The sequence below is a fragment of the Ammospiza caudacuta genome, chromosome 18 (genome assembly GCF_027887145.1).
Source record: "Ammospiza caudacuta isolate bAmmCau1 chromosome 18, bAmmCau1.pri, whole genome shotgun sequence".
Taxonomy (NCBI): Eukaryota; Metazoa; Chordata; class Aves; order Passeriformes; family Passerellidae; genus Ammospiza; species Ammospiza caudacuta.
Window position 1 is genome coordinate 1,816,822 of NC_080610.1, and position 23,278 is coordinate 1,840,099.

General features: G+C 60.7%; 1 protein-coding gene across 1 annotated transcript; it reads left to right on the forward strand.

Moving 5' to 3' along the window:
- Positions 1-935: 935 nt before the first annotated feature.
- On the forward strand, positions 936-22,883 carry SMTN (smoothelin). Its single transcript, XM_058816678.1, has 21 exons — positions 936-1,099; positions 6,106-6,266; positions 6,509-6,602; positions 6,709-6,787; positions 6,882-7,165; positions 8,608-8,710; positions 8,894-9,111; positions 9,238-9,301; positions 10,471-10,563; positions 11,086-11,409; positions 12,364-12,467; positions 14,485-14,601; positions 15,598-15,756; positions 15,848-15,923; positions 16,192-16,356; positions 16,904-16,966; positions 17,131-17,194; positions 17,525-17,695; positions 17,793-17,913; positions 17,985-18,136; positions 21,886-22,883. The coding sequence occupies exons 1-21, from the start codon at positions 1,049-1,051 to the stop codon at positions 22,034-22,036; spliced, it is 2,814 nt and encodes a 937-aa protein (XP_058672661.1). The 5' UTR covers positions 936-1,048; the 3' UTR covers positions 22,037-22,883.
- The last annotated feature ends 395 nt before the right edge of the window (positions 22,884-23,278 follow it).

The window sequence follows — 23,278 nt, forward strand, 5'->3', positions numbered from 1 at the left end:
AGGCAGGGAGCAGCACCTCTCCCCCTCACCTAGGAGCTAGAGGCAGATGGCCACTGCCTGCTTTGCAGAGCCCACAACACCTCTGGATTATGTCAGGTACTTAGTCCTCTCCAGGGAATACTTCTGGCCTTTGCCCAGAAACAAGATTGAGCCCCAACAAGTTTGTCCTCTACAGAGCAGGGCTGCACTTCAACTGCAGATAAGGACCTTGGGGTCTCCAGGGGAACCTCTCGACAGTGAGACACCAGGGCTTGGCTGTCCTGGCACTGCCTTCTAGGACCTGGAACAGGATGTAGGGACAAGGACACCACAAGCAGCTTCTGAGTTGGAGCAAGCAATAGGACCATATGAGGGGCACAACATATCCTCAGGGAGCCTTCACAAGTTTTTGGGGGTGCCCTGAGCATTAATCCTGCAGCGGTGTCAGGTAGCAGCTCAAACAGCTCCCCAGATCATGCAGGGGCATCCCACGGTGTGATCACCCGGGCCCGGTGGGGAGGGCCTCTGGGCAGGAGGTGCTGGTGGCTCTCTGCCCCGCATCCCGCAAGCCGAGGGGCGCAGTAGCTCCTGCGGGTGGGGAGTCCCCGCGGCCCGGCTGGGCTCGGGACACTGCGGGCAGCGATACACCCTGGGGCGCTACCCCAAGGTGGCCAGGCCCGAGTTCTGCCACACCGGCACCGGCGTGGGGTCCGGGACGGGAGTGCGGCGCAGCACAGTACGGCACGGCTGCTGTTACACGGTGCCAGAACAGGGCTGGGCACCGGGATACAGGACCCGTAGGTCCGGCGGGGCGGCGCCGGGCCGGGCTGGCGGCGGCGGGGCGAGGCGGGGCGGTGGGAAGCGGTGGCCCTGCGGCGCTATTGGGAGCACGAACGGGAGCGGAGCGGAGTCGGGAAAGGGTGGGAGCGGGGCGGGGCGGGGTGGGAGCGGGGCGGGGCGGGGCGGGAGCGCAGTGGAACCCAGCGCAGGGCCGCGCCGCCCCGGCCGCGCTTTGTTGTCTCGGCCGCCACCGGGTCCCGGCCGCAGCAGCCCGGGCCCAACGGGCAGGATGTCTCAGGAGAATCTCCTCGGGATGGACGAGGGAGCGCTGCGGAAGCTGGTGGGTCCCCAGACTGCTCTGGGTCTCGGGATACGGTGCGCGCCCGCGGCGGTTCCGGGGGTAGGTCGTGCCCGGAGGTTCCTTGAACCGCCCCCCGGGCCGGGGGCCGCTGTCTCAGGCGCGGGCAGAATGAGATCGGGCGGGCCTCGGGTCTGTTGCTCGGCCGGGGGACTCTGGAGCCATGTCTGGGAGCGGATGTTGCGCTGGAGACCCATCGCTGGTCCCAGGCGGCAGCACCTGGAGGGACCCGCACTGGCCTGGGTCGAGCTCTGGGCCGGGGGGAGCTCCAGCACTAGCTCTGGTGATTCCGAAGACTCTGGCCCCGCTGCTCTGGCCGCTTTTGGCTCTTTGCTCGCAACCTGGCCGTAACCGCCTGTCCCGGCTCCATCTTCTCGGCCGGCGGATCCCGGGGAATCGTTCCCCGATGCTGGCGCAGTTCCCTGCTCCCCGCTGTCTCCTTGCGGGCTCCCGCGCTGCCGGGGAGCGGGCGCTGTGCCAGGCGCACTTCCCGGGCTCTGCCTGAATGGCTTTGCATCCCATCCGCTCCTGCGCGGCGGCTCCTGGGGCACCGGCCGGAGCGCTGCCCCAGGAGCGAGAGCTGCAGTCGTGCGCTGCCGCGGCCGGTGGGCTCTGGAGGACGAGGGCCTCCGTGTCCCGAAGACGGGACTCGGGATACTCAGCCGGGTCTGGTGTCCCGGGAAGCCCCTACAAATGCCCGGCTTTGGGCAACCCTGGGGACCCCCGGCCCGGGGCTAAGGCTGTGCTTGCTGCCCTGGGGGTTGAGCCGGGGTGGCCCGGGCCAGCGATGGGGAATAGTCACAGCAGGACGCTGAGTCAGCCAGGAAGGCAGCTCTGCTGGAACAGGAAAGAGTCGGGAAGCCGGCGGGAAGTGAGGGCTGTGCAGTGGGTCCGCACGAGGGCTGCCCCCGGCTGAGCCTTCTGTCCTGCAGCCCTCAGCCAGCTCGGAGTGACGACACGCAGACCTGCCCGTGGTTCGATCTGAGGACCCCACTTGCTTTTCGTGGGGTGATGCCGGGGCCAATGGACCATCTATCCAGAGGCATGGGGATGGATGGTCAGGGTGTCTTCCCATCTTGCCAGTGCTCCAGCTCTGCCACGTCCCAGCCAAGGTCTCTGATCTGAGATGGAGCCTCAGGAACAGTGGGTTCCTGGTGTCTGGCCAGACCAGGGAGGTGGATCTCATCCTGCAGCAAGCACTGCTTCTATGAATGCTTTTTCTTTGACATGCTGAGGCTTCGCCTTCCCAGAGCACTGTGCTTGTGACCCACATTTCCCTGTACTGTGTGGCACAAGCTGGGGAAAGCCTCATCTGAGCTGGCGTGAGGCAGGGAAGGAATTATTTTTCTTCTGGTTAGGTTTTTGGCTCCCCTCAGCTGGAAAAGAATTAGTCCATATAAGGGAAAACTGCCTCTCCCACAGCTTCCTCCCGTCTTCTCTGCTCTCCCCAGCTCTCCACTCTGCCTTGCTTCTCCTTATTTGTCTCAAGTGACACCTAGGCAGCAACATCTAATGTCCCCAGGGAAACTGAAAGGAGGCTGGGCGACTTGAGGAGGTCCGTGCAGCCCCCTCACTCCTGTGCTGGCTGGGCTGGGAGCAGCCAGGAAGCCCCTGCCCTGCAACTCCTGCCATAGGCATCCGCATGATTCCCTCCCCAGCTGCCCACTGGTATCCCAGTCCCAGGGAGGCCGGTTGTGATGAACCAATGGTGCAGCATAAAAGTGACCAAGGTCTTGGAGAAGCTGGAGGAGGGAGTAGTGGGGGATGGGGTGAGTGCTACTGCAGGGTGGCCCTTAGGTGGATGTCCAGAAGCAAGAGATTGTTTGAGTGCTCACAGCTGTACTGACCTCCAGGCTGAGGTCTGCCAGCTTTGGGCTGGGGAATGCTTCCCTCTCCCAGCCTCTCCAACTCTTAGTCTGGTTGACTAAGGAGGATATAAATACCTTTGGAGACAGAGGCAAGGCAGGCTTGAGCTAGGAAAGTTGCTGCCATGAGATCCCCTTCTTCTTATACCCAGTAGCCTTTGGCAAATCTTCAATGGCTCTGAGAAGCACTGCATCCCTGCCGTATCCCTATCATCCAGTGTCCTTCCTGCTTTCCTCTGCCCAGGGGGCAGCCATGCTCCCCATGGCTCTTTCTAAAGGTGACAGTGAAGCTTCGGGCCATAGGAGGTGCTCAGTGTGCCAGGCTCATCGGATGTCCCAAAGCAGTTTCCCTGTGGCCAGGCTCCAGCCTCCAAATTGCTGTATACTGCAGCACTCCAAAGAGCCGGATGGATCCCAGGCTAATTGCAGCCCTCCTGGGGGAGCTGCCCACTGTACCAGGGCTCTGAGCACTGCTGTGTTGGGCACCAGTGGGGAAGCAGCCTATGGGTGCTGTGCCAGTGCCCTTTCACAAAGGCACTCTGTGTGCCGAGGAGGGTGTTTGCTTGGAACCATTAATTTGCTGCCAGCTGGGCAGGGCCCATGGGGCCCCGGCATGTGCCGATCCCTGAGTCTTCCTGTGCTGGCAGGGTTGGGCCCCTTGGTCCTTCACAACTGTTGTGGTTTCTGTCATGCTTTCCCTTGCTACTGGCTACGGCGCTTCCAAAGCTGGTCATTTGCCTCATTCTAGCTCCCTGCTGACGTGGGCTTGGAATAAGGCATTTTCTCCTGCCCTGCCATTTCTCCTGTGGGGAGAAGCCTTCCAGGACCTGAGCGCATGTCAGGTCCCAGCTGGAGCTTCCTGGGTAGGGCAGACCCCAGAGCTGGCAAGTGGGTGTCACTCAGCACACACTGGTGCCAGCATGTTTCCTGCACCAGTGTCTGCAGGGCTGGTGCCACATTGTGTCCTCCTTTCCTTTCCTGGCACTCATGACTTTTGCAGCTGCTGTGTACATGCCCCTTCTCCTCTCTCCCCCAACCAGCTGCCCCGACCCAGCTGCTGGGGCCAAGCCACTCACTGCCAGCAGCTTATTTAGGGAACAGCCAAGGCCTTGGCCATCCAATATGCAGCTGAGGACTGTTTTCCTGTTCTCAAAGCCTTTGGATGGCTGCAGGGAGAGCTTGTCCTTACCACAAAGCTCTGCCTTCAGCTCCTCATTTTGAGCTGAACCAAATTCCAGCATTTCCCAGCCCATCTATGCTGCCCTGTTTGCAGGGAGCCAGGCTTCCTGGCTGGCCACCATTGCTGCTGGACCATGCCTTTGTCCTGGTGGTAGTTGTCACCACTGTAGTGGCATCCTTGGGATGCCACCAGCCATCTAGGGCAGATGGGAAATGAGAGGCCCATGAGGATGGAGGTGCTGGTTTTCTCTCCAACACTCTCCACTGCTCTGGCAGTGCCGTGGCTCCTGCTCTTCCCAGCTGCTTCCCTGGCCTTGTGGTGGCAGAGGTGCCTGCTCTGGATAAAAGCCCAGAGTGGGCTGCAGGCCCCAGGTCTAGCCAGGTTGCTGGAAGGGATGGTGCTGCCTGCTAGTGTGGTGGGGGCTGCTGGGGTGGGAAGGAAAGAGCACCCTGGCTCCAGGCAGCTCCCCCAGATGTTATGTGTGTTTTTAGAGTTGGTTTGCCCTAGGGCTTGGTAGTCCTGGCCACCAGTATCTTCCCAATTGGGGAAGGATAATGCTCCCTATTGGGCTTTGTGGCTGGCAAGGGTTGGAGTACAACAGTTTTGGCTGCTGCTGGTATGGCGCATGACATCTCCATGCCTGCTCTGTGCTTGCTGGCTTCACTAAGATGGGGAATACCCTGCCATATCACCAAACTCCAAGCAGAGAGGGCAAAGGGCGATAGCTTCTCTGGAGAGATAGCTTCTCTGCAGAGAAGTCTGCATACAGGTAGTGGTGTGGGGCCCCCAGTGTGGCTCAGTTCAGGTCCAGTCAAGGGACTAACCGTGATCCCTGCTGCAGCGGAACCCGGAGAGCCTGCATGGGTGGCCTGTCAGTGGCCCATGGGATAGGAAGGGAAGGGACTGATGCACTTGTCCTGTGGCATAGCCATGGCTTCTCCCAGCATGAGGAGCTTGATGCTGACAGCAGCTGGTGTTGGTCATTTGGTTTATTTTAATGAGCTCCATGGGAAATCACCTCCTGGGTTCCTGATGTCAGGGTGGTGTTGATGTCCTACAGCAGGACAGTGTAAGGGTAGTGGGGCCATGCCTGCCCTGACTGGCCTCTCACTGCATATCTGGCTGCCTTCTGCCCCTTGAACATCAGGAGGTGTGTTCATAGCACTCTGGAAAAATTGGAGCTGGTAATGGGGCTGACCTGATCTGGAAGAGGGGGAGCAGCTCTGCATGCCCATGCCAGGTGCTGGCCTTTGGTGAGCTGAGGAGCACCTGGAGTGCCTGTGAGATGTTCATGAGGGGCATTTGTGGGTGAGTTGTGGCTGTGCTTCCCACACATAAAGGGTTGGACTTGCATTTAGAACAGATCCCACTCATGGATTTGGTTCCAAGAGCCACCTGCTATGTGCTAGCAGTGAATGAGGATGGGGAGGGCTGCAAGGTGGACAAGATGACTCCTTGGTGGGATGCTGGGATCCTTTCAACCAGCACCTCCTGGGGAACAGGGGATGAGAAGAGAATAGGCTCTCCTGTCCCTTTGCTGCTGAAGGGACTGGCATGGGTAGGAGGACTCATTCCAGAGCTGGTGCTACTGGGAGGGACAGAGCTGCAGGGCACCAGCCCTTGCAGGCAGTAGGACCACTGGTGGGTGTTCATTTCCCATGCTTGTCTCTTTTACCTTTACATGCCCGGAGGCCTCGGTGCCACCGTGACAGCCCCTCTTCACTATGGCTGGTTCCAGCATCCTGTCCCGGGGAGGCCGTGCCCACTTCCTGCAGGGCCTGGCAGTGCCGGGCAGCATGCGCTGGGCACGTGGGTGCCACACACAGACAGTGCCTTTGTCCAGAGCATGGGCAACTCATGGCAGTATGGGAGAGGGCGGCACCAGGGCTGAGATGGGGACTCAGCAGACAGAGCCAGTGCTGAGCTCTGCCCTGTGCACCCAGCTGGAGGCCACACTAGACCTGGCTGAGCGGCGCCGCATCCGCTCGGCTATCCGGGAGCTGCAGCGGCAGGAGTTGGAGCGAGACGAGGAGACGTTGGCATCCAAGCGCTTCCGCCCAGAACGCAGCAACCACCGACAGGACAACAAGGAGAATTGGCCACAGTGAGTCCTGTTGTGGGCTGGGGTCATTCCGTGCCTCTGCCCTGGGAGATGGGAGCTGCGGTACCTGGCCCCGCTATGGCTGGGACAGATTTGAGTGAACATGAGGGTGGGAGCAGCGCAGCACAGAGCAGCTTGGTGCATGGTGGGGCCTGTTGCCTGGATCTGCCAACTGCCCACAAGGGGTCTTTGCTCGCAAGCACCCGTGACAGCTCCCAGATGGCCACTCCTCTCATCCTGATCAGGTCCCGGTGCCTGGAAGAGGAACAGCAGGCAGCCCTGGCTGCCTTGTCTGAGCAGCTCGAAGCCATCACCAGCGTGGAGGAACTGACAAAACTGGTGAGCAACCATGTGCTGGGGCAGACTGTTTGCTGGGATGGAACTTGTGCTGGGGCTGACCATGGGTCACCCTGTGCCGGGGCTTTTCTTGGTCCTTCCCTTGCAGCTGCGGGCAGCGGGTGAGTATGAGGAACGCAAGCTGATCCGAGCTGCCATCCGTAAGCTGCGGGCTGAGGAGATTGAAGGTGAGGCACCATTCCCATGTTCTTGGGGGGGAAGCCCTGGAAGGTGTGAGATGTGGGCAGCTCCTTCCTGAACACCATCTTTGCTCCCACCCAGCTGCAGCCCTGGCTGGGAATGTGCAGAGCAGCCGAAGGGATGTCACCAAGCACCCCACTGTGCCTGGGGAAATGAAAATTTTCCAGAGGGACAATGCTGAAACACCAGCCTTTACTGGGAGTGAAAAAAGCTGTGGTGAGGACAGCACCAAGCCTCCAGGCGCAGACAAGAGTGGGGAGAGCAGCCAGCAGGACGATGCAGAGCCACCACTGGCCAGGCCAGAGGAGAGTGGGTATGGGGAGGCTGTGAAGCAGGCCCCTGCCCAGCAGCCCAAAGGCTCAGTGGTGAGTGTGTAGAGCACTGCAGGGGGTGGGACTGTTCAAGATTTCACCTTTTACTGGGATTCCTGTGCCAGCCTCTCTGGAGCACAAAGCCCTGGGCAACCTGTGGTTGCCTGACCAAAGGGATTGAGACAGGTGGGGCTGGGGTCTTTGGGGACAGGGAAAACATGGCTGGGCTGTGCCAGCATGGCCCCAGCAGTGGTGAGCTGGGGCTAGGTCTTCTCCCAAGGATGCTACCCGGTGGGGATCTGGGAGCCCCTGGTGCATGTGGTGCCCCCATCTCTGCTCCAGTTCTTGGGGATGGGGCTCTTCGGAAGCAACTGCTGTTCATCTCTCCTGCAGCAGTTTTCCTGCATGGGTAGAAACCTCGATTCCCTGTCCCCTTCTCATGATGGCTGTTCCTCCTAGCCTTCGAGGGGCCAGGGCTCATTCTGAACTGAAGCTGCTGGTAGCTTTCTGGATGGGGGAGGGATAAACTGGTGGGCAGAGCTGCAAGGAATGAGCACAAACTGGGGTTTTCAGTGCAGCAGGGATGACACTGCAGAGACTCTGTGGTGGTAAGAGATCTCTGCATCCAACCCTGTGGGGTTGCCCTGCAAGGGTGGGAAGAGGAGAAGCAATGGGTGTACCCGCAGCCAGGTAAGAAGGTGTGGGTTCTCCCATCTGCCTCTGTCCAGCCCTGCTTCTTCCTCCGCCTGTCCCAGGGTTGTAGCAGGAGACTGCCAAAGGCATGTAGCCTTGTGCCACCTTTCAGCACTGTCTGCCTCCTCATCTGGATGTGCTGCCATGCTGCCCCCAAGCCCTGGCTGGGCTGGGACATCACTGAGCAGCTGAGAGGGCTGTTCCACTTGATCTGGCTGATTTCTATCTGGCCATTTTCATTCCTGGGTTTGGGGCCTGGCTCTCCTGTGCCCCCTCAGGGTACAGGCCCCTCTTCATCTCCCCCTGCCCTAGAGTCATGGTGCTGCTAGAGGCACTGGCACAGCCAGGACTGGCACCTTGTTCTCCAGCTGACACCAGGACACCCCAACCCTGCTCAGACTTATGTCAGAGACAGATCTGTCACCTGTGTGTAGTCCTATGTTTGGAATATTTCTTCATTTGCAAAGCAGAGCTGCAGGTGCTATGGAGAGGGACAGGGATGTTCCCTGCATCACAGAGCCCTGGAGTGCCTGGGCTGGAGGCATGGGGCAGGTTTGGGGTCCCCCTTCACTAGACACTGTCTCTCTCCCTGCCCACAGGATGTAGCAGGGTGTGGGGACACTTGTCCCCCTGTGAGCCTCTTTTTGTGACCCCTGTGCAGGGACTGGCTTGTCAATTCCCAGCAGCATGCAGGCAGCGACCTGGATAGCATGGGAAGAGTCCACAATCTATGCATCCCTGGCTGGAATGGGCCATGGTGGCCCAGTGGGAGACTGGAGCAGGGCTGGTTCTACTCCCCCCAGGCCTGCAAGCAAGAGGATGCGGTGGAGAAGGAGCATGTCCCAGCCAGGATGCAGGAGCTGTGCAGCCAGCAAGCAGGAGACCCCCAGAAACCTGGTGCTCAGGGTGAGTCCTCACAAATGTCCATGGCAAAATCCTGTCTGGGTTGCATGCCTGGGGCCAGCTGCAGGACGATGGAGGGCATACTATCTCACAGTGGTGGGCAGGGCAGCTGGGTGCCTGCAGGGGCTGCAGGATGCATTGCAGGCAGCTGCAGACTACCTGAGCAGAGTCTCTTCTCACTCGCAGCTGTGGTTTCGGGGAACCTCGTGCTCCTGGAGCTGCAGCCAGCCCCAGAACCCAGTCCAGAGCCTGAGGATGATGGTGAGGACCTGCAGCAGGATCAGCCCCAGGCAGCCTGGAAGGAAGGGAACCTGGGCAGCCCTGCCAGCACCCCAGAGCCCAGTGTGGCACAAAGCCCCAGAGGGGAGCAATTCATCCCGGGCCAGCCCAGTGCTGGCAGCCAGGTACAAAACTAGTGGCAGCTGCCACTGCTCTCCTTGGCCAGGGCTGGCACTCTGTAGGGTGAAGCCAACTTGATAGGTGGACTGCATGTAACCCCAGCTGAGTGCTCTGCCCCTCTGCTCCCACAGCTTCATGTTGGGGTACACTGCCAGGTGCTGGGACCAGGTGGGAGACATGAGAGGCCATCAATGGGTAAGTGTAGCCTTGAGGGGGGTGACATGAGAGCTGGGCAGTGCCACCCCAAGGCCCCCCGCTCCCCTGTCCTGCAGCATGTACATCCCAGGCAGCCCTGGGGACATGACTCCAGCCCACGGACAGGAATGTGAGTGCAGGACACAGCCAGGCCAAAGGCCACCCCTAGCTGGGGGCCAATTGCTGCCTAGCCAAGGGTGGCAATGCCCACCCCAGCCAGGGAACTGGGTGCCAGGCGGGCTGTTTACTGGGGCTCTCACTCTGGCCGGGTTACTGCAGGGCCATGAAAGGGAATCAGTGCCAGTAGCAAACCCTGGCCTTTTGCATTCTTTGTCCCAATAAGGCTCGGAGCTGTGCACGGCTGGCTCTGACCACCCCCACCTTGGGCCCAGCACCCTGCAGGGCCTCCCCACAGCCCTGAGGGATTCCAGTGGCAGCAGTTGCCCTCTTCCTACTGCTGGGAAAACCATCCCCATGGCTGTGCCAAGAGGAAATGGGGAAAAAACCAAAAAGCAGCTCTCTGCTTCCAGGGTCAGGGGTGCTGCCCTGACAGGCAGAGGTTGCTGTCCTTCTGAGGAGCCCCTGGAGGCTGCTGGCTCCTGGGAAGGAAGAAGCCCTGGGAAGATGCTAAGGGTGATAGGTTGCAGACGGCACAGCCCTGGGATAGAGGCAAGTGTGCAAGGTCTGCCCCCCCCCCCCCTTGCCTCATAGGGGGCTCAAACCTGGATTCTGAGGAGAGGCTGAGCCCCCTCCCTCCATGGGCATCAATGACTCCCGTCCAAGGCAGAGAGCTCTGCCTGCACCCTTGAAGGATGACCCACCTAGCCCCTTCAAAGTCTCTCCAGAGGCAACGATATGCCAGGGCCTGGTGAGGACAGGGGTGATCCCAACCTTTCACCACAGATCCCAGGGACCCCCACTGCACTGCTGGGCACAGAGCCTCCCCTCTGCAGTGTGGTTTTGCATTGCAGGACAGAGCCCATGCCCGGGGTTGCAAGGCAGCCCACAAGTGCTGGTGGGTTTTGGCATAAGCTCTGGGGAGTGTGGAGTGATGGGGAGGGAGACTGCAGGGGTGCTGTGCTGCGGTGGGGCGATGCCAGTAGCACCTGTGCTGTGCTCATCCTCTGCCTCCTTTGTGTCATTCCTTCCCTGGCCTGTCTCTTTCCAAGCATCAGTGCCCACCCAGGAGGTCATGGGGACCCCGGCTCGCCCGAATACTCACCGGTGGGAGCTGGTGCCGTCCTCCCTGGCTGGCCCCATGGGTAAGATCCTAGTGATGGCTGCCTCCATTCTCTGCTTCACAGTGGTGGGATGTCCCTGCTGAAGCCTGGGCAGGTGTGGAGCTCTGCAGTGCCAGGATGCCACAGGATGCTGCTGGCTGCCTACCTGCCCCTTTTGCTTCCTGCCCAGAATCCCTCCCTCCTATCCATGTGCAGTGGGGGGAGGGAGCAGAGGCTTTGAGGGGCTGCAGCCACCCTGGGAAATGCTGGCTTATGATGGGATCTCTGGGGGACAGCAGTACCTCCCGTGAGCACGCGAAGGATTGCATGCACGGTCAGGCACTCCGGGGGCATTGTGCGTCGTGTGGGCAACCTCGGGGGGGCTGCATGCGCAGTGTGGCATCCCGGGGCGGGGCCAGCATGCATCGCAGGGGGCACGCCAGGATGGGGGGCAGCGTGTATCGCAGGGGGCACCGCGGGGCGCTGCGTGCACGGTGCGAGGCCCGGCCGGCGGGGACGCGCGCCGGCGGCCGCAGTGCGGTGACCCCGCGCCCATCCCCGCAGCGCCGCGCCCCGCGGGACCCCCGCCCTCTCCCGCCGCCGGCTCGGTGCGGGAGCGCGCGCAGCGGTTCGGGCCGGCGGGGGCGGGCGGCGCGGGGGGGCGGGCCGGGGCCGGGGCCGCCCAATGGCAGCGGGGGCCCCGCACGGCCCCGCCGGCGCCCGCTCAAAACGCGCGGGGCAGCGGCGGCGCAGAGCAGCGCCCGGCCCCGCGCCCCGCCGGCTCCCGCCTCGACGCCATGAAGACCTTCTTCACCATCGAGATCAAGGACGGGCGCGTGCAGCCCCTGGCGCCCCGCATCACCGCCACCCCCGGCAGCCAGCGGGCAGGTGGGCACTGGTGGGGTACGGGGTGTGCAGGACAGCTCCAGTGGGCAGATGGCATCTGTCATAAGGCTTGACACTGTAGGGGTGATCGGCATGGGTGTCATGCAGGGAGGTGGGACTGAAAAAGATGTGGATCTCTCGGGAAGGTGGGCACCGGAGGGGAATGGATATCTACTGGGCTGTAAGCACTACAGGACTGTCCTCCTAATACGACAGTGTGCACAGCTGGGCAGTGGAGTAGGTGGATGCCAGTGGGCCGTCGGGCACTGACATTTGGTGGGCACAAATGGGCAGGTGGAGGCGGGCAGGCTGAGCCAGGCCAGGTGGGTTCTGATCGGTGGCAGGGTGGCAGCAGGGGCATTTGAGTGCTGCCAGAAGAACAAAGCATGCCTGGTAGCCCTCATCCTTTGGCATGCACTCTCATCGTGCTTGGAGCATCTCAGTTTGGGGAGACCATCTGGCCCTGCAGCCTGTCCCCAGCCCTACCGTCTTACCGTGTTTGGGGTCATTCTCCAATCCCTGCCCTGCCCTTGCAGCCCTGCCCCATCCTCTCCCCGCTGACCTGCTGGTTCAGGGGAGCCCACGCCATCCTGCTCTGCCCCATCCCACGGCTGCACTGTGTCTGTTCCAGCCCTGCCCCAACCCTGCTTGCCTGCAGATGTGGCTGGCTCAGGATGCTCCTGTGGCCATCCCTCTCATCAGGGGGTCTTGGCTCCAGCTGAGACACTGCAGAAAGTGCCCTTCTTTGGGGAGGATGATAAACCAGGGCAGTGAGGGGTCTCAAGTGCCCCATCTCTTGCTCACCCCCAAAGCCCTTTCCCTATGCCAGAGCTCAGTGCTCACTGCTAGGGCAAGATGTGCGAGGCAGGCAGATAGCCCAGCCAGAGCCACTCCCCAGCTGTGCGGCTGAGCCTGTGGGCTGGTTCAGACCCCACATGCCTCTTGCTCCCCTTGCAGAGGTGACTCTGGATCTGCGGAATGCCCCCATCCGTATCACCACCATCCCCAGCAGCGTCAGCAGCATCTGCAACATCAGCAGTGTCAGCAGCAATGTCACCAAGGTGAGTGCCCAGGGGGTCTGTGGAGCTGTGCTACACCTGGCCATTACGTGGCAGCTCCAGGGCATGGGGACCAGGGACCAAGGAGTTAGTGTAGGCAGTGTGCCGCAGAGGCTCTGTCTGGTTTTGGTTGGTGCTTTTGTTTTGATAGGGTTTTTTTCATCAAGAGACCCTGGACTTTGTGTGTGGTTGCACAGCCCTAAATGAGCCCCCTGCACTCTGGACTGTGCCACCATGTACTCACACCTGGGGAGGTGTGCAGAGGGGGACAAGGAATCTTTTGTGGGTCTCGCTTTGTTTTCAACACCTTTAAGGGTGGCAACAGCTCAAGGAAAAACCCATTGCCAACCACCCCTCTGTTTTTCCTCGTGGGGATGGGCCTGGGCCATGTGTCTGGGGAGCCTGCCTTGGAGGGGGGCTACTCCTCAAAGGTCTCTAAAGCACTCTGGAGCTGTGGGTTGGGGTCTTTCATGTTTCTGCTATGCCATCCTGAGTGGAGAGTGCCCAAAGCCCCAGCCTGCCGGGAAGGGATTCTTGGGTGCAACTGAAGGAAAAAAAACCTGAAAAAACAACCCTTTTGCAGTGTCTTTGCAGGGAGGGCAGGCTGTGAGGCTGTGGCCATCCTGGGGCTGGGTGCACACAGGAGACAGCCCTTCAAGTGCTTTAATCTGCTCCTGCCCATCTAGGGTAATGCAAGGCGTCTGTGTGCCGCCTTGGCAGGAGCCAGATTGTCAAACGTGGCTCTGTTTCACTCATGGCCCTGCGCACGCCTGGCTGCCTCTGCAGGAACAGCCCTGTGGGTGGCCTGTGTCACTGCCAGTGGCTGTGGTACCACTGGCTTCACCCCATCCTCAGCCCAGCCCTTGCCAGCATGAGGCAGGCAGTGCCCACAGGTGCTGCCCACACCTGCCAGCAGGTCCTGCCTGTGGGCAGCTGGCTGCACTGGGGTGACTTCCCTGTGCTAATGCACTTGGGCATGCTTGGCCCGGGCATTTGTCAGCTCTCATTAGGGTCTTAATGGGTCTGTCTGGTGAGGTGCGGGACCTGAGACCCACTGGCTGCCATGGCAGGAGATGCAGCTTCCAGGTATGCTCCTGGTGGGCAGTGAGGAGGAGGAGGATGAGGCAGTGGTGCTGGCAGCCCTGCCATGTAGGGATTGGTTGGAGGACCAGCAGGCTGTAGGGACCTGGGGGCAGCAGCCACGGTGGCATGTCTTCTTGTTGGTGGGGTGCTGCCTGTACCTGTGCAGGGACCCACTCCCCCTGGGCCAGGCATTGGGGAGCACAGGGGTATGAAGACCTAAAATCCGTGCTGTGACCAAGGCCCTTGCACCAATGCCAGCCTGGGGCCGGAGATGTTGTGCTGTGGGTGATGCTGGCCCAGAGTGGGAAGGCTCTTGGGCAGATGAACATAGCAGTGGTTGGCTTTTTCATTCACCCAGCACTGCCGTGGTCAGGGCTGGTCCCCACCAGCCCCTAGGCTGGTATCTGGCCCTGGAAGCCTCCAGGGGTGGGGGGGCCTCTTGCAGGGCTCTCCTTGCTGAGCCACCTGGTCCCACAGCCGGATGTGCTGCCAAGTGTGGCGCCTGGCTCAGCACCCCTGCACGGGACCCCCGGCTGCTGGGACCAGAATAGCCCACAGGCAGGGAGTGGGCCAGCCTCCAGCCGGGGGGGTGCCTGGGCCCCTATAAAGGGCAGCAGAACAGCTGAGCGGGGCTCGCCGCAGCGCCTGCACTGCTATCATGCCAGGGCTCAGCTTGGAGGGACTGGCGCAGGCTGGGGTGGCAGAGCTGGCAGAGCTGCGGCAGGAGCTGGTGGCGTTCCGGGGGGCAGCAGAGGGGCAGCTGGAGTGGGCTCTACAGCGAGTGCAGGTGCTGGCACAGGCACTGCAGACATTGGAACAGGAGCACCTGGAGTTACGGGCAGAGCTGGGGCGCCTGGGCCGCCACCTCGATCTGCTGGCACCAGGGCTGCAGGTGCCCCCCAGGGAGGACATCAGCACCCTCTTTCTGGAAGCACAGGACCCTTGCGCTCACTTTGAGGGCACTGAGGAACCCAGTGTCCCTGTGGCCCATCCACCCACTTTCTCCAGTACACGCCAGCAATCAACCGTGCATCTCTCCCGAAGCAACAGCAGCGTGAGTGTGGGCAGCCCTGCCCCATGACAGGGGGAAGGGAGGGGGTCACCAGCTCCCAGGGCTCCTGGGGGTATTTGTAGCCCTGGCACAAGGCGTGACTGTGGCAGTGGTGCACGGGGACACGGCACCGTGGGGATCTGCCACTGCTTGGGCTCACTGTGGTGGGGCTGTGCACCCACCTGTTTCGCATTCCCAGTGTGCCAGGTGGGAGGCCCCAGGCAGCAGTCTTGCCTCCACCACAGCACCAGGCACAGGTGGTGGCATGGGTGCATGTGGCCAGTGTTAACTCCGGCTGATGGCTTTGCCGCGGATCGGTTTACCAGGTCACAGGATGCAGGATGGGACCAGGTGTGTGCATGACTGCTCTGGCCGCAGTCTGTCATCTCTGGTGCCCTGTGCCCTATTCTGGGCCTGGCCCACTGCCTGCTATGCATTGCTGGGGGGTTGTGCTGAAAGGGACTTGGCTGTGCTCGGGCAGGGGCCAAACTGGCCTAGATCCTGGCAGGGGTGCAGAGGAAGGCTCTTGACCTGCTGCACAAGCTCTTCTCTACACTAAGTCCCTTAATTCCGTGAAAATCCCTGTGCTGCTAATGGTGTGCACTGGCCTTGCCGACACCTTGCCCACGGCTGGGTAACAGCCACTGCCCGGCCCAGAACTGTGGGCAACTCCTGCTCGCTGGGGGACCCAGCCACCTCCTACCAGGGAGCAGAGAGGATTTGGAGATATTATGGCAGCCAGACTGGAAGGAAGAGAGGGACTGCTGGGTCTTCCTGGGGCATGGGGTGCTGCAGATTGCCATGTTCCCCTGCCTGCCTTGGGCGCTGCAGATGCTTGCAGCATCCACAAGCTGAGAGCACTTAGGCACATCCTCTCTAGGGTTCTCACTGCCTGTAGCACTGGGCAGGTGTCAGGGTGATGAGGGCCTGGACCCTGAGAAGAGGTGGGGGTGTGGCCAGGCCGGCAGGGGGCTCAGCTGCATTGTGATGTTCTTGCAGATGGAGCCAGAGGTGGTGGAGCAGCAGCAGGCAGCAAGGCGAGAACCAGAGCTGCCCAACGGCATGGAGAAGGTGCAAGTGAGGGAGGTGGAGAGAAGGAGCAAGCTGAATGTCGAGGAGCTGAGCAAGATTGAGGATGAGGATATTCTGGATAAGATGGTACTTCTTCCTCTGGTTTGGGCTCCTGCAAGAAGGTAAAGGGACCTCAAGCTGATGGCAGAACACTAATGATGACTTCCCCCTCCTGCAGCTGGATCAGACAACAGACTTTGAGGAACGACGGTTGATTCGAAATGCCATGCGGGAGCTGCGCCAGCGCAAGCGAGGTACTCGGGGATGGTGATCCCTGCTGGAATCAGAATGGTGGTGGTGGCAAATATAGGGTGCTCAAGTGTGGCTGTCCAGCTGCGGGGAAGCAGTAGGAACCAGTGTGTGCTGGTTCCTCTGCTGCCCTCTTGGCTTTGTGATGCCAAGGACATCATCCTTCCCACAAACCAGTTGTGGCCAGCAGCAGCTGCAGGACTCCTGGTGTGGCAGGAACCATGCGCACCACCCCACTTCCCTGCTGATGCCATCTCCCACTCATGTTTGCAGACCAGCGGGAGAAGGAGCGGGACCAGCGGCTGCAGGAGGCTAGGAGCCAATCTGTGACAGGAAGGGCTAGCCATGCCACAGAGACCACCACCACGCAGAGCACTCAGTCAGCCGATGGCTCGGCATGCAGCACCGTCACCAAGACTGAGCGTCTTATCCAGTCCAGTATGAGCTGGGCCAGAAGGGGGGTGTGCCAGCCCTTGGGGGCCTTGCGGAATCCTTCCCAGTGCTCCGCCACCACAGCTCCTTTGCCGTTCGCTGCCTGTCCCGAGTCTGGCTAGACTGTCCTGAGAGCAGGACAGTGTTTCAGAGCTGTCTCTGGCTTGCCCAGAGTCTGCCTGGGGATAATTAGGGTTTTGCTCTGGTGACTTTACTCTGAATCCCCAACCCTGTCAGGATGGCAGGGCCTCATCTGCACCTTTGGCCTGTGTCTTGTCTCCTATATCCCTGCTCTCCCAGTCCCTGGATGGCTCAGGCTGAATGGCTGCAGGGGCTGAGGGATGCCCCAGCTCCCTGTTGCTTTGCACTTGCCTCTTTGTTCTCTGCCTGGGGGGCACATGCCCTCTGTCCTCCCTCTGCCTGCTATGCCCATGGCTCTACCACCTGGGACTTCTCCCTATTGCAATGAGTGGGTGTGAATGCTTGGCAGCACCAAGTGTCTGTGGGTGCCGCTCTTCCCAGCCCAGCAGTTCCCGTTGCTTTGTCCCTGCAGGTGATGGCAGCAAGACCTCCCGTACTACAACCATGGAGTCAAGTTATGTGAAGAGATCAGACAGTAAGAGTTTTTCCTGCCCTTTCCGCATAGCATCCTCAGGGTGTAACCCTGGGGCATCGCTGCTGCTGAGCCGTCAGTGCCCTGGTGCAGGCAGAGTTCTGCCTTCCTGGCATAGCTGCCCTCAGCTCCTGCCCAGGGCCTCTTTCCTTTCTTTCTCTCTGCAGATGGCAACAGCACTTTCGTTCAAACTAAATCATCCTACAGCTCCTCATCCAAAAAGACAGGCAGGTGAGCAGAGGTGCCTGTGGGGACAGCCCCACATGGTCCCTGTCACTTATCTGCTTGCACAAATCCTCTGCCCAGCTTGCAGTGTCCTCACGCAAATGGGACTCCAAAGCCTCCTGGTCCTCGAGGTACATCCACTGTGTTCAGAGGTTCTCATGGGTCCTTCCTTGGGCACAGAGATAGGTCTGCCAGCTGAGGACCTTAAGCCGCCTCTCTTCTATCCCAAAGACATGGAGGTCTCCAGAGTTCCAGGGCTGGCCATGGGCTGAGACCACTGTTTGCTCTTCTCTGGGTTGCCCAGAGCCCCTTTAGCATTGCCTGTCTCTCTCCCAGCATTTTTGACCGTGAAGATGAGAGTGCTTCTCGGCAGAGCAGCCTGGCAGCGCTGGAGCGGCGTCAGGCAGAGAAGAAGAAGGAACTGATGAAGGCTCAGAGCCTGCCCAAGACATCAGCCTCTCAGGCACGCAAGGCCATGATGGAGAAGCTGCAGAAGGAGGGTGGGAGGTGAGGCTGGGCCTGGGGCAGGCTGGCCAGGGCAGTAACTGCTGCACAAATAACAGCACCTACAGCTATGGATAACATCCCATGTCTCCTGCCACAGTTCAAACCCTGCAGCATCACAGACCGCTGTGCAGCGCTCCTCCAGCTGTGGCGTGCCTAACGCCAACAGTATCAAGCAGATGTTGCTGGACTGGTGCAGAGCCAAGACCCGGGGCTATGAGGTGGGTGCCACCTCCTCTTCCTGTCCCACGGCCAGTCACTCTGTCCCTTGGTAACTTTGTTGCTCTCTCAGCACGTGGACATCCAGAACTTTTCATCCAGCTGGAGTGATGGCATGGCCTTCTGTGCCTTGGTCCACAATTTCTTCCCTGATGCATTTGACTACAGTAAGCTGACGCCCCAGAACCGCCGCCAAAACTTCGAGGTGGCCTTCTCTTCTGCAGAGTACGTACCTCTCTTGCCATCATATAGACTTGGGATGGCTTGGAGCAGCTTGGGGTGGCTCTGCTGCTCGCTGCTGGGGCGAGGGGGGACACATGGAGTTGATGGTGCTGGAGGTGGGTGCCTGTAGGTGTCACTCCCCCCATGCAATGCAACAAGGTTAGGTGCTGTGGGGGCAAACAGAAGCTGGTATGGGCAGAGTCACAGGAGGCCAGTGCAGCCCAGTCTAGTGTGGCAAGGGTGGGTATAGGGGTCTGGTTTCCTGAATGTGGAGCAGAGCACCCAAAGGCAGAGCAGCAGCCCCATGAGCCCACCTGGCTTCCAGCAGTACTTTCCATCCTGGGGGACCAGGTGTGGGACTGCAGCCTGTGGGGGGAGCAGGGTTGGCCTATGCCAGGTTCCTCCTTTCACAGTTACAGGACCTCAAACACCATTGCACCTTCTCCAGTTTTCTTCCTGTCCCTTTTTGCTTCTGGTTTTCCTGGGTGCTGAGAGATGGGAGTGCACCTAGCTGGAGGGCTGGCAGCCAGCCCCTCTCTCCTTCCTTCTGTCTCTCTCCCACCCACCCACTCTTCTCCAGCACCCTGCCAGGAGGCAGGGCTGGGGGGTCCCATCCTGCTGATGTCCAGGGTGCCAGGGTGAGATGGGGATTCCCACAAGCTCCCAGGGTGCCGTGGTGCTGTGGTGGAGCGAGAAGGGGGCTGTGGGCCTGGCTCTTGGCGCTCCTGTTAATGGATTTTTTGCCTTAATTGGGAAACTGGTGTGCGGACTTGAGAGAGCCATCGATCTCTCCGGCCTGGAAGCCAGGTGGCCTCTTGTCCTTCCTCCTCCTCCAGCTCTTGTGAGCGTCCTTTCCTGAGCTTCCTGCACCAGGGCTGTGCCGCGCGGTTCCAAGTGGAGCTGGGCAGGAGGGCTGGGCTTGCCCCCCGCCATCCTCCCAGCGGTTCTATACAGGAGCTGTATAGAGCGCCGCTCCACTCTGGAACCCGCACCCCGAGCACCTGGCGCACCAGAACACCTCACTCATCCTCCTACTCCTCCTTCTCTTCCGTCTGTCTTTCCCTCTGGACTTCACGCCTCTCCACGCCACTCACCTGCCCCTTTCCCCCTTGCTTGTGCCCCCCCCAATATCACTGAATGGCCTTGGCATGGGGTGCCTGGAGCCCTCCTGCCCCTGCATCGTGCATCCCCAGAGCATGCCAGAGCGGAGCAGCTGCCAGTGGGATGGGAACTGCACTGATCTGTGTCTCTTGTTTTCTCTTCCTCCCCTCCCTGACTGGGCTGCGGTCACTGGCTTGCCCCTCTCTCTCCCCGCACCCAGGAAGCACGCGGACTGTCCACAGTTGCTGGACGTGGAGGACATGGTCCGGATGCGCGAGCCAGATTGGAAGTGTGTGTACACATACATTCAGGAATTCTATCGCTGCCTGGTCCAGAAGGGGCTGGTAAAAACCAAAAAGTCGTAGCCCATTGTCAGCCCCCCCCCCAGGACTGATGGTGAGAACCTTCCCCTCCAAGTACCTGCCCATGTGCCCACCACCACCAGGGCTCGGCAGGGAACTGACTGCCTCGGCTGTGGATGAGGCTGGGGGATGCTGATGGGTGAGGGGCAAGTCCTGGCAGTGCCAGACAGGGCCCAGCAGGAGGTTGGCAGGGACAGCTGGCTGGGCTTCAGCCTTCTGGAATAGCACCTGTGGGGGTTTGGGCAGGGGGGACTGTTTCACCCTGGAGTGCTGTTTGCTCTCCAGCTGTGGGGAGGGCAGTAGTTAGAACAGAGCCATGCCCCCATGGCTGAGCCTGACCCAGGGGTCAGCTGCTGGGGATGCCGCCCAAGGTGTTCTGAATGGTGCTGAGTGTGGGTGGCCCCTCAGGATGCTGCAGCATCACTGCTTCCACTTGGTGCCTCATTCCCCTGCCTCAGGGTGCATGCCCAGCTCCAAGAGGCTGCCTGCTCATATATGGGCAGAAGCAGGAGTCTGGAAAGTGTGACTCAAGGCTCAGGTCCTGCAGTGTTTGTGCCTGTCTCAGGGCATCCTGGCTGGCGCTAGAGCTCTGGCTCCCCTGACTCTGCACAGTGCTGGCACACCAGGGCCCAAACAATGGCTTTATAAGGGCAGAGTCACTCTCTGTGCACTGCCATTGCTCCACCACTACCCTGAGCCAGGCTGGCAGTGGCAAGGGCTTTCCAAAGGCCCCGAGCATTTTCCCTCCCACTCTCACAGTGGCCAAATCATGAGGTGGGGCTGGTGCCAGCCAGGCTGTGGGCTTGCAGCCCACTGAGCAGGCAGCAGAGACCTAATGCAATGGCTGGGGCCATGGGACTCAGGGTGGGGGGCTCTCCTGGGCCCTGGTGCTCCCCAGGGGCTGGCACTGGCTGGGGTCACTCCTTGGGGTGGGACTCTTCTAGGGGGCCAACATGTGCAGTGGGGCTACTGCGGGAGGGGAGAGGGGAGGTTCAGGGCTTGGGGGTTGAGGGTGTTGTGGTGGGTGGCAAGCTTAGGGTTCAGATCCTCCTTGGGGCCAGATCCCTGCCTTGGGACATCCTTGTGCTCCCAGAGCCTTGGGGGCAGAAACTTGAGTGGCCCAGGCAAAAGCAGCTGAACTGGCCATGGCAGCAGCAGGTGCTGCCAGTTTGTGTCAGCACCGCCCCCAGTGCCAATACAGCCCTTGCTCCAGCAGCAGCCTGAAGGGGAAACAGTGCCTGATAGGGGTGTGGGGCCTGGGCAGGGCCAGGAGGGTTGGCAGAAGTGGTAGGGTTGCTTCTGTGCCCCCCACCCCTTCTCTCCCTGTAGAAAGGAGCAGACAAGAGGTTGCCAGATCCCCTCCATGGTTGGAGTGGGATCCTGGATCCAGCCCTTCCTGGTTGTCATCAGGACTCATAATTGTGTGGTCAGTCCCTCCAAGCGCCCAAGGAGCCCCAACCTGGGCAGAGGCATAGCCCAGGGAACTGGATGGGTGGCAAGACAGAGTAGGCCACCCCACCAAAAGGGCAGGGGCAGAGCCCCAAAGTTTCTATGGGGATGGGGACACAACCAACTGATCTTCCAGGGTGCCACAAGACTGGTAGCTCCTGGAGCCAGGTCCTGCATGGACCCCTGCACTGTGGTGGGGCAGGGGGAGAAGGAAATAGGTGAGGGCTGAGTGAGCTGAGGCAGGGCAGCGCCCACTCCAGCAGCAGGGTGTGCTGGGCTTGGTGCAGGTAGCCCCTGGGTTCCAGTCCAGGGCAGGGGAGGGAGCCAGGTTGGCAGGGCTTACGGGAAGGCAAAACATCCTAGCAGGGCCAGGATGTGAGGCAGGAGTAAGGGGCAGCACATAACCAAGACCACCCCCCCTGCTTTCCCTGAATCACTTGGTAGTGTTTGAGGCAAGGGCACAGCAGACACCTGCAGCCAGGCTGGGCTCTCTCTAGAGGACATCAGCATCAGCTGGAGGAGCAAGAGGAGGAGGGTGGCACAGCTTTAGCAGGGGATGATTGCCAGCACCAAGAAGTGGGATGGAGAGCATCTGGGGAACAGACAATTGGGCCACCCCTGCCCTGGGGCAGGCATCTCCCAGGGCAGATAGCACATGCTTTTCCCAGTGTCAGGAGCAGGACTGTGGTACCAGGGTGGGGTGGGGGGGTGCGAAAGAAGCTCAGCAGGTCTGAGGGCAGCAGTGCCCACACCAGCAGGCCCTGAGCAGTGTGGGGTGCCCATCCCAGCCCCACACGTGGCAGCCTGCTTGAGGCCATGCTGAAGGCTTCATCTCTGCAGGACGCTGGTGGACTGCGTGCCGCTGGTGGAGGTTGAAGACATGATGATCATGGGGAAGAAGCCTGACGCCAAGTGCGTCTTCACCTACGTGCAGTCCCTCTATAACCACCTGCGTCGCCACGAGTTGCGCATGCGGCAGAAGGAGTGCTAGAGCCTGCCCTTTCCACCCCACTGCTGCCCTCACCCCAGAGCTGCCTGTGGGCAAGGGAGCTGCTTGCCTGGGAGGGTCTGGGGGGCCATGGGTCTGGCACTGGGGACAGGAGAACTCTTCCACCAGGGCACCCCCACACCTCTGCCTTGGCAGAGCTGCTTCTGCCTCGGCTAGCTGTGGGCTGACCCTGTGGGCAGAGCCAGGTGGGCACTGCTGGGGATGCTCCCACATTGGCTTGCCCCCCATACTCCAGCCTTTTAAGTTATTTGTTCTCCAGGAATTATTTGCTCTGCAGGCACCATCCCTTTGTCCCTGGGGTGGCACGGGCTCAGACTCGGGCCACCTCATGGGTCTGTGGCTGAGCAGGGCTGTGCAGTTCAACCAGGGTCGTGGTATATCCTGCAGGCAGCATCTGCCAGCGGTTCCCTTGGCCCCCTGCAAGGAAGCCTCTCTGCCCACTGCAGGCCCTGCTTGGTGTCACCTCCCTGGGGACAGCTCCACAACAGTGCCAACTCCCTGCTTCCCACCTCCACGTGCACCTGAGGCACTTCCACATTAGGGGCACCTGTGTGCTGGGGAGGGAGTAGCAGCAAGGGGTCCCAGGGGAGTGCAAGGTGAACGGTGCAAGCTGGGACAACCACCCCCACTCTCCTCTCCAGCTCAGGCCACCCATGTGCTCAGCGCTGCTCGCCCTTTTGTCACATCTCTACACCTGCGCTGACACGTGTACCAACACCAGCCAGATAATAAAGGTTTATCTAGGGCAATGCCTCTGGTTCAGGTCCTTCTGCCAGTGGCATACTGCACACCACAGTGCTTGGGGAACGCTGGCAGCCCAGCTGCTGCAGGCCCCTCTACCTGCAACTCAACTGCTTACCCAGCCCAGAGGGACACTGGGGCATGTACTGCTCCTCACCTTATTGATGATGTCCATAGCTGAGCCACCCTGACCAGGGTTCACTGCCCTCTATTGCCCCAGGCTTGGCACAGGGAAAAACTCCCACATGGCCAGCAAGACTATGGTCAAGTGCAGCTGTGCCCCACTTCCTTCCCTAGGTGAGGGCCAGATGTCTCCAACTGGGCCAGTGCAGCCATGGGGCTTTGGTTCAACACTGCAGGACTCACTCATGGGCTCATGCCCATCCCTCTGCACCCTGTGAGAACAGCTCATCCCATGCCGTGGTGCCCACCACCCTCACCCCTCTATCAGGCTGGGGAGGGGTGACACGGGAACAGCACAGT

Excerpts from the sequence above, each read along its gene's own strand:
- SMTN (XM_058816678.1), top strand. The coding sequence starts at position 1,049 with ATGTCTCAGGAGAATCTCCTCGGGATGGACGAGGGAGCGCTGCGGAAG. Across the intron at positions 7,166-8,607 it reads AGCAGCCCAAAGGCTCAGTG|GCCTGCAAGCAAGAGGATGC; the intron begins GTGAGTGTGTAG and ends TACTCCCCCCAG. Across the intron at positions 15,757-15,847 it reads AGGATATTCTGGATAAGATG|CTGGATCAGACAACAGACTT; the intron begins GTACTTCTTCCT and ends CCCCTCCTGCAG.